The 9,932-nt window shown below is 42.7% G+C and overlaps 1 protein-coding gene across 2 annotated transcripts; it reads right to left on the bottom strand.

Moving 5' to 3' along the window:
* Nucleotides 1-4,122: 4,122 nt before the first annotated feature.
* Nucleotides 4,123-9,932, bottom strand: LOC113432458 (putative zinc finger protein 75C). 2 transcript variants are annotated; one of them, XM_087953238.1, is made up of 6 exons: nt 9,754-9,932; nt 7,991-8,537; nt 7,618-7,735; nt 7,420-7,499; nt 6,680-6,806; nt 4,123-4,897 (listed from the first exon to the last, which is right to left on the bottom strand). In XM_087953238.1, the coding sequence occupies exons 2-6, from the start codon at nt 8,375-8,377 to the stop codon at nt 4,224-4,226; spliced, it is 1,386 nt and encodes a 461-aa protein (XP_087809364.1). In that variant the 5' UTR covers nt 8,378-8,537; nt 9,754-9,932; the 3' UTR covers nt 4,123-4,223. The 2 variants fall into 2 exon arrangements, with proteins under 2 accessions (XP_087809364.1, XP_087809365.1); XM_087953239.1 differs by having other exon boundaries at nt 9,711-9,907.

The following is a 9,932-nucleotide window of genomic DNA, read 5'->3' as shown; positions in this document are numbered from 1 at the left end:
AAAATGAGCAAAATCCTGTCAGAAATGGCAGGGCGGTCAAAAGACAACGAACGAAACTCTATGAAATCCAGCCTGTGTCTTGTGCCTGTTGAGGGAAGGTGGTGGTGGGGAGCTGGCAGAGACACAGGGAGGAAAGCTACTTGCTGAGGAAAATTAACGTTTGTATTGGTTTTTCTTTTTCAATTATTACAGCTACCTTTTCAAATTCATTCCTCTGAGCAGCCAAGGAGGCTTGGAATCCCTAAAGTCAGGCTGTAATAATAATAACCAATGAAGATCCCAATGAAACAGAAGCATTGAAAAAAAATAACAAAATGAAGGGAAAATTCAACCTTTAAAAAGTTGACCTTTAAAATCCAAGGCGCCATGATGGAGAAATAAAAATGGGGAGAGTACTCATACGTGATTAGTGAAAAAGTAGAATTACAAAACGAATTTACTAAAAATAAATATAAATACCACAAAGCAAAAGAGAGACAGAGAGAGATATTTATTTTTGTAATTGAGTAGGGAATACGATTCAGGAAATTTGAATACGAACCTTAAGACCTTTGGAGTAAAGATTTTTTTTTCTAGCCAAAAGAAATGAAGATTTCAGTGGTTTGAAAAGATTAGTCTGGACTTGGAGGTGGACAGTGCAAGAAAAAAGAGATTTAGCTACAATTACTAAAAGGAAGGATGGAGAGAAAATTGTGGTGAAGAAACAATTTTAAAAGAATGGCTTTAACTTCTCATTCTGCCTCAGTTCTTTTTCAGACCATTTCTTGATATATAACGGTTCCTTTAAGTCCCACCTGACTAATTTTGTCAGTCTTCCATTATGGAAAAAAAAAAAAATCACAGGGACTGCCTGAGGGACTGCCACAGGGAGGAAGGGGTCAAGCTATTTTCTAAAGCGCCTGTAGGCCAGACAAGGAATAATGGATGGAAACTGAACAAGGAGAGATTTAACCTGGAAATAAGGAGAAACTTTCTGACAGTGAGAACGATCAACCAATGGAACAGAAGTTGCCCTCGGAAGTTGTGGGAGCTTCATCACTAGAGACTTTAAAAAAGAGACTGGACTGCCATTTGTCAGAAATGGTGTAGTCTCCCGCTTGGGCGGGGGGTTGGACTAGATGACCTACAAGGTCCGTTCCAACTCTTATTATCTGTTATCTGTTATCTAAATGTTTTCAAAGTAGCTCAGTCCTCTGAAGTATCGGATCCAATGCTGGGCTGCACATTTTTTAACAACAGGTTCTCTGGCTGGGTAGATGTGGCCGGTTGGTCATGTGATGGGGGGGTGATGTCACTCATCACACCCACCCCTGCCTCCCGGCCACTTGCCTCAAAGGAACAGGCAGGATTCAGCCAGTTGGGACTAATCCCATCACTGCCTGGCTCCACCCTCACCTGTTTTTCGGCCTGTTTTTGGAGCATATTCAAGTTGCTTTTGGGGCCATTATCAGGCTACTTTTCAGGCCGTTTTTGGCTGTAAAAAAGGCCTGAACACAGCCCAAAAAACAGGCCGCAAGTGACACTTTGAGGAAAATTAAGATTTGTATTGATTCCCCCCCCCCCCCAATTATTGTAGCTGCCTTTTCAAATTCATGCATCTGGGGTGCCCAAAGGCAGCCTGTGAATAATCCTTAAGAATAGATCCCGATAAAAAAGAGGCATCAAAATAAAAGTTCCAAAATGCTCAAACTTGTGGACCTTTAAAAAATTTTTACTTCAAAACAAGCCGCCATGATGGAGAAATGAAGATAGGGAGAATACAGTCTCATTTGTGACTAGAGAAAAAGTGGAATTACAAAGTAAAGGAAGGCAAATACTGAAAAATAAATATAAAGCTCAAATACCACAAGGCAAAAGAGAGAGAGAGAGAGACATGAATAGTTTTATTTTGGTGTTGAGTAACAAATATGCCTCAGGAAATTTTAGTAGGACCTTTAAACCTTTGGAGTAAAAGATTTTTTTCTAGCCAAAAATAATGAAGATTTCACTGGTTTGAAAAGATTTGGACACAACAGTTCAAGAAAAAAGAGATTTAGCTACAATTAATGAAACCACTCACTGGGTGAGGCTGACTTGGGACAGCTGGGTGGGGATGGAATAAGTCGTACTGGCTAACTCAAGGTGGGGAAAATTCATTGTCTTGTTCCCAGCCTAGGCATGATTAACAGTTTGCAAGCTCAGATGTGGATAAGACTCCAAGCTTGGTGTGTGTGCATGTGCATGCACAGCATGCCAAAGAAGACATTCTTCTCCCAATTTCAGAGGTTGGGATTTATTTCCCTGTCCGGTACCCCCTCCCAGCAAAGAAAGAGGCGGAGGAGGACATTGCTGAGCGAGGAAGGTTGGAAGAGGAAGCTTGCGGGGAACAGTTTCCTCTGAACCCAACTTCTGCCTTGACAGATCTCTGGAGAGCAAGAGGTAGTGGCAGAGGAGCAGCACTCCTCAGTCCTGCATGAGGGAGGCTGGCCCTTTTTGAAAGGAAATCCTTGTTTCCAGCCCTGTGTTGTAAAGATGCTGGCTTGTTGGGCAGTCTTCCCTCACACAGCTCCCCTGCCACCCTTCTTTCCTCTCCAGAGATCTGTCAAGGCAAAAGATGGACCTGGAAGAAACTGCTTCCTACAAACTTTCTCCTCCGTGCTTCTACATGCAGCAGCAGCAGCACCCTCCAACTTCTGTGAGGGGGGCAGGTAAGGCTGGACAGGGGGATCCAGAGGTCTCCAGCAGAGGAAGGCAAGACCAGGACAAGCACCAAAGCCTCGTCCACGAGATAAACCTCACCATCCCTCTCAGGCCACACAGAGGACCCTGGATGGTGGCGTGGACTGCCCGGAGCCCTGGGCAATGGAGGGCAAGCACCCAGACCGGATCAGACCAGCTTTCCCAAAGGGGTGCTTGGCCATGCTTATCTCCTCGAGGTTGCTGCTGCTGTGCTCGCTCTTCTTAGCCAGATTGCTCATAGTGGGTGTGGGAGGGCAAAGTGTGTGAGTCAGAGGGAGGCTCACTCCCTTTCGATGCAAGGAGACCCGACTTTGGAAGCAAAGCATCCTCACTGTTAGATGGGAGAACGTGATAATTGTATTTAGTATTTTGGAATGAAACAATATAATGAAAAACAATAATATTTCTACATGTAGAAAAGTCCTTTGTCTATTTGGACTTAGCAAAAAACCACAAGCAGGATTAGGGATCCACACTGTTCAGGTTTGCACGAGAAAGGCAATTTATGCATACATATCTAAGAAGGTCTACAATTTATTTGGATTATGACTCAAATGGTGCTTGTATGAGATTTTAGACAACTATGGGTAGTCCTTGATTTATTACAGTTCATATACAGATTATTCAGTTACAGAAGCACTGAAAAACGTGACTTAGGACCATTTTTCACACTTATAAACAACATCCCGATGGTCACCTGATCAAACTTCAGATGCTTGGCAACAGATTCATGACAGCTGCAGTGTCCCTGGATCATGCGATCACCTTCTGTGAACTTCTGACAAGCCAAGCCAAGCCAAACCAATGGGGAAGCCAGATTCATTTCACTATAGTGTTACTAACTTAACAATTACAGTGATTCGGAATCACTGGGCTCAATTGCAGTCATAAACTTGAGGACTACCTGGATTTCTCATGGAACTCTACCCACATTTCTTGATATGGTTTCTCCCACGTGTGGTTCCTTCTATGGCAAGTAAGAGCATTACTCCCTGCAAAGCTCTTTCCTCACTACATGCATACACTATAGTTTCATATGGTTTCTCACCTGTATGGATTCTTTTATGAGAAGTGAGATCACAACTGTTTGTAAGGTCCCTTCCACATTCCACACATTTATATGATTTATCTTCCATCTGGCTCCTCTTGTGGGAATGAAGACCATTACTACGAGTAAAGATCTTTCCACACTCCATACATTGATATGGTTTCTCTCCTGTGTGAGTCCTATTTTGGGAGGAAAGATGACTACTCTTCCTAAAACCCTTCCCATGCTCCATGCCTCAATATGGCTTCTCTCTTGTGGGAAGTAAGATGACGGTTGTGAGTAAATGTCTTCCCACACATTCATTTATAAGGTCTTTCTCCTGTGTGATTCCTTCGATGGATTATAAAAGAACTCCATGAATTCATATGGTTTTTTCTCCTGTATGGATCCTTTTATGGGACCTGAGAATACAACTCTTTCTAAAGCCCTCTCCACACTGCAAAGATTTATATGACTTCTATTCTGTGTGGCTCCTTTTGTGGTAAGTAAGACCATTGCTACGAGCAAATCTCTTACCGCACACTATGCATTGATATGGTTTCTCTCCTGTATGGATCCTTTTATGAGTGATAAGAGCAGAATTCCATATGAAGCCCCTTCCACATTCCACACATTTATATGGCTTTTCTCCTGTGTGCCTGCTCTTGTGGGCATTAAGATCACTTCTATAATTAAAGCTCTTTCCACACTCCATGCATTGATACGGCTTCTCTCCTGTGTGGATCCTTTTATGGTTGGTAAGACCAGATTTCCACCTGAAGGTCTGTCCACATTCCACACATACATATGGCTTCTCTCCAGTGTGGCTCCTCTTGTGGGCATTAAGACTACTGCTGCAAGTAAAGGTCTTTCCACACTCCATGCATCTATATGGTTTCTCTCCTGTGTGGATCCTCTTATGGATAGTAAGATTACTACTCTTCGTGAAACCCTTTCCACACTCCATGCATTTATAAGGTCTTTCTTCTGTGTGATTCTTTTGATGGATTATAAGTGACTCAGAAGAACAGAAGATCTTTTCACACTCATCACTTTTTGGTTGCTTCTGTTCTACACATTTCCTTTTCCCCACTTTCAGATGGATCGCTTGGCATTCCTCCTTGCAATTCTTATTCTCTTGCCCATTAAAGCCTTGAAAAAGGAAAATGAGAACTGTAGCAAGAATAGGGGAACAGTCAAAACTTTTCTTCTGAAATTTAGCCAAAGAATCATCAATATATTTCAGCTGTTTTGTGGGCAAACATGAAAAGTCCAAACTAAGATTATAACAGACCCAATTCCAACTGTATCCCTAATGATCTTCCTATAATAGGATTGGATCACAACTCTGATCTAACCTTTGACTTGGGACAATTCCATGGTGCCACAAACTCCCAAAGTGTATTGGACAGTGTATCATGCTAGGGCAGCAACGTACTCAGCACTTCCTAACTTCAATCAAAGTCTCGGCTCCACTTGTCCGCAGAGCAGAATCTTTGAAAGTCAAAGGGAATTTTTGGATGGCGATTGTTCCCCACCCTCAACTTAGTCTAATGTCAAACTCGGTACACAAGTGGGCATATCTCTAGGAAGGGAACAAACCTCTCAGAGGTCATCCGATAGCAGCTCAGGGCTATCAGGAACCCAGTGACCAGGGTAGCGAATCCTGGTAGCCAGAACCTTCCTCAGTACATTCAGCCTCTTCCTCACAGTCTTCCTAATATCTTCAATAAAATGCCATTTTGCATTTCATGAGCAGAAAGTTATTTTAAAAAACAACAATTTCCTTTATGCAAAAAGCCAGATTATGCAGTTTTTCAGTTTTGTTTCAATAAATTTCCTTCTTCCATAACGTCAGTTTGGTCAAAAGGTTAAGACACCAGGATAGAAAGTAATAAATTTACAGACATTTCTAAAATTTTGTTTTCCCTTTGTCATTATTGGGTACTCAGTGTAGATTAATGAGAAAAAAATCATTTCCATCAACTGTAGAATCAAGCCGCAGCATAACAAAATTGACAAAAGTGAAGGGAATCTGAACGTCAACTCATAAAACATTTTCTATGCCCGTTTTATAGTTGCCAACAGAAAGGGGGGGGGGGAGGAAGGAGTTTGAAAGAGCAGTGCAGCAGTTTGGAAGCGAAAGCACATTCCATGCATACTTTGCAAAGATTATACTAAAAGACTGGAGTTTCTGCCGCATAAAACTCCAATTGGAGAACATGATTGATGACACTTGGCTATGGATGTGTTTCGTTGGAGAATATTATGATACACCCAGAGAGGTGGGGGAAAACCAGTCTCAAGGATGATGGTGAATTACGTGTCTCAAAATCGGCTACATCCAGGTCATGCCAATATGTCGCTCATAATGAATTCTTTGAAGCTTTTTGAAGTTTGGCTCAAGGCTCATGATTTAATTAAGATGATCATTGGAATCCTGACACTGAATACCTTCTGAATGCACTGTATATCCTTCCTTTATTTTTTGCAAATAATAAAGGCAGCAGACAAACCCAATATTCCTTCCTCCTGCTATTTTCCCAACAAAAACTCTGTGAAATGGGTTGAGCCGAGAGACTTTTGGCCCAAAGTCACCCAGCCAGCATTTATGCCTACTATTCACAGTCACCAAGTTTCTAGCCTGGTTATCGTAACCATTTGCCCAAAATGATGTTATTGAAGAAGGAAATACATTTGAAGAAAAATTGGAAAACTACATAGCCTTCCTTTTTACATAAAATAAATTATTTTTTTAAAAAAATGCTTTCTGCCCATACAATACCAAATATTCATTTCAGCAACTGTAGAATCATGCTGCAGCATAATAAAATTGATAAAAGTAAAAGGGGTCTGAATACTTTCTGAATGCACTGTAAATATGTGATTTTATTCAGAAGTCAATTTTTCCTGAGCACAGAAAGGTTTTCTTACCCAGAGAAAGGAGATTCCTGGAATTCTCCAGCATGACTGCTGTATAGAGCTCTTTTTGGTCAGCATCCAGTTGAGACCACTCCTCCTCGGAGAAATACACCGCCACTTCCTCAAAACATACAACATCCTGAACAAGGAAAAAAGTTTCCCTATTAACAGATAATCCCAAGAATAATTTGATAGTTTTAGTTCACCAATTCTAGGACAGAGATCATGTGAACATAATGGGCATCCTCTGCAGAATTAAGAATAGGATCTCACCGCTTTTGGCTGATGGCACAACTAAATCAGGTTTGATCAAGCTGGAAGTGTTTGGAATGTCTTACGGTGCAATCAGCTAAAATAGCGTTCTTGGTCAATTTATAGCTGGGTCTTAAATCCACTAGTTATCAGTGACTCACATTCTTCCGAGGATGGGCAGAGGAAAATACTGGCAAAACCCACCTGAGAGGTTTCAAAAACCAACAAAAAATGATATTTTTTTGGAATGGTCTGTGAGAATAACCCTGGGAGACAGGAGGAGGAGCCCTGATGCTGACAAAAGTCTGGTCAATGAAATCTGATGTTGAAGCAGGACAGGTGGAGAAAACAGCTCACAAAGGATCCCCTCAGAAGGGAGAATGTTCAGTGACCTGATATCAAATTTGTATTGCTTAGAAACAGCAATTTTATACACTGAACTCTAGAACAAAATGAAATCCATCCAAGATTCAGGGACCTTTTCCAATGTTTCTTCTTACCTGAACTAGCAGTTCAGCTAACCCTTCAGCTCCAGCACTAAGAGGTGATTCTAAAAACTCCAAGGACAGCTTTCTACTCTCTATGAGAAAGAGAAAAATTATGGAAGCAGATTTGTTAAAGAGACAATACAATGAAGTGGAACGAAAGAATCAGCTAAATGTTGAAATCTCACCTCACACAGAAGGAACTTTTCTTACCTTGCGTAGCATCTTGACTTTGACCTTCCTGGAAGTTCTCCCTGAAGAGCAGCTCTTGAGAAGGTCTGAATGAATCTTTCCTCCCCTTGGGATACTCAGTCACAGCTTGCCCGCATTTCTGGACATGGTGTGATACGAGAAACAAGGGAAGAACAGACACAGAAATGAATTATCATACTGCATCTTCGAACTAGCAGTCCCCAATGTCCATTACTGAAACTCGAAAGAGAATGGAAGAATTGCCCCAAATACATCCTCTGGAAGAATAGAACAAATTCTCTTAGAAGTTAATAATCTCAGAAAATTCTGCCAGAAAGGAATTTACAAATTCAGAGAGATCCTCTTTAGAGCTCTCATGATTACATTCTCCCACCTGCAACTCTTTTTGCATGTTTTCCTCTTCCTGAGTCAGCAAGAAGCCTTCAGCCAGGGACACCGCCTGGGAACTGGTCTCTGCTCCACACTCCCGCACCCAATTTGCCATCTCTGGGGGAAGCACGGCCAGGAATTGTTCCAGGAGCACCAGGTCAAGCATCTGAGCCTTTGTGTGTTTTTCTGGTTGCAGCCACTGACAACAAAGATAGTGAAGCTGAGTGCAAACATCTCGGGGACTGCTCCCCTCTGCACTGATGTATGCCTCTTCGGGGATCTTCTGCCCGGGATTCATTGTCCCCCGGGATTCATTCCTCCCACAGCTCCAAGGCTGAGCAGATGGAGGGGCTTTTCTAATTTCGGCATCTGCTGGGTGTTGTCCCTCCATCTTCTCTCTGGTCTTTAATACAGCCCCAAAATAGACCCTTGGATCTCTACTGGTCTTTCTGTTCACAAGAGATCTGGCCAAGCTTTCCAAGGTCACTCAGCTCCCTTCCCAGACAAGATAATTAAGATTCCAGAAGAACCAGTATTTCCAGCTAACATACCTGAAATTGAAAACAAATAATTTAGGGTGTTTGCTAATGTGATTAATTGAACTACTCAGCATCCTTATCAAGAGAGGGAAGGGAAGGGAGAAGGAAGGAGGGGAAAAAAGAGCGATTTGAATGAACCTACCTCTACATATGGGGAAAATTGCAGAGATTGATTATTAAATTTTAGTTTTTATTTTTGTGTCTTATTATTACTATAAATTAATCTAGGCAGCAATTATACATAATGGTCCTTCTTACTATTTCCCACCAAAATCCCTATGACGAGGATTGGGCTGAGAGTTGGGATGGTCTCAAGGCTTTCATGCCAAAGGGTGGACTAGATGTTAATTTCTTGGTTTCAAGCCTACTGCTTTCACCACTGAACCAAATGGCAAACTATAATTTTATTTAATATAATTTAATAGACAGTTTAATATCATTTCTATGACTGCATAGTTAAGAACGATTGGCACAGTCCAATTCATAAATGTCCCAGGTCACAAACAGCAACTGGCATGGAGGACTCTTAAAATCCACTTAATAACCAAATAAATAAACAAGGGATTGGAACACCCAGGCTTTACAAAGGCCAAGCTTAACAAAACAAAAACAACTGGCCTAATCGGGGACATAGTAACAATGAGACACCTCCCTCCCCTCCTCTGATACCTTCCTTATTTATCTGCAGACACAGCCAGCTAGTGATAGTGGGGAAAGGCGGGGAAAGGCGGGAAAGCAGGAAACCGAGTTCCAGTCCTTGCACACCTTGCACACCTTGCACCTCCTTGCACATGGCAGTTAGTTGCAGCCTTTGTACTCTCGCTTCTCTGTGCCTAAGAAGGGGGAGGCGAGGGGAACCCCTTCTGAAAACGGGGCCAATAAATATGCAGGAAACTGTGCAGAAGTCAAGGCTTGGAGGCACAAATCTCTGCTTTGCAAAGACGACCTCTCCTCCTCTCCCTCCCACGCAGAGCTTTTCCCATAGAAATGGAGAGTAAATGGCTCCCTCCTTTCTCACACACTGATTTTTTTCTCTCTAGGGGCAGCGGGAAGGATCCGAAGCTCTGCTACCTCCCCTACCTGGCCCGTGCATGCACAGGGGCGGTAGGAGAACATGAGACCCCCTGCCTCCCCCCAACCCACGACTCCAAGCCTGATGGAAGTTTTGCGGGTCTCCATGCGAACCTCCAGCACGGGAGAGAAGCGCCATCACTGAACCCCGACTCACGTCTGGATCTCGGACCGTGGACTCTTCCCTGCAGCCTCTTCCTTTGCTAGAAAGACTCAGGGGGCAGTAGAATCGGACACCATGGAAACAGCGGATCAGCTTTCCAGCCTTTCCGGGAAAATGATTCAGGAAGAACACCTCTCTCTTGACTTGGGAAAGAGACCGGCGCATGCTCAGTT

Source organism: Notechis scutatus, chromosome 2, assembly GCF_049901735.1.
Source record: "Notechis scutatus isolate UNSWTSFEM ecotype Mainland chromosome 2, rNotScu1.2, whole genome shotgun sequence".
Taxonomy (NCBI): domain Eukaryota; kingdom Metazoa; phylum Chordata; class Lepidosauria; order Squamata; family Elapidae; genus Notechis; species Notechis scutatus.
Note: the sequence above shows the minus strand (reverse complement) of the source record. Positions and strands in the feature narration are given on the sequence as shown.

Bases quoted from the DNA above. Each gene is read 5' to 3' on its own strand.
- LOC113432458 (XM_087953238.1), bottom strand. From the start codon at position 8,377: ATGGAGGGACAACACCCAGCAGATGCCGAAATTAGAAAAGCCCCTCCA. The intron at 7,500-7,617 runs GTAAGAAAAGTT...TCTTTCTCATAG, and splicing joins AAGTCAAGATGCTACGCAAG to AGAGTAGAAAGCTGTCCTTG. The intron at 6,807-7,419 runs GTAAGAAGAAAC...TTCCTTGTTCAG, and splicing joins TAGCTGAACTGCTAGTTCAG to GATGTTGTATGTTTTGAGGA.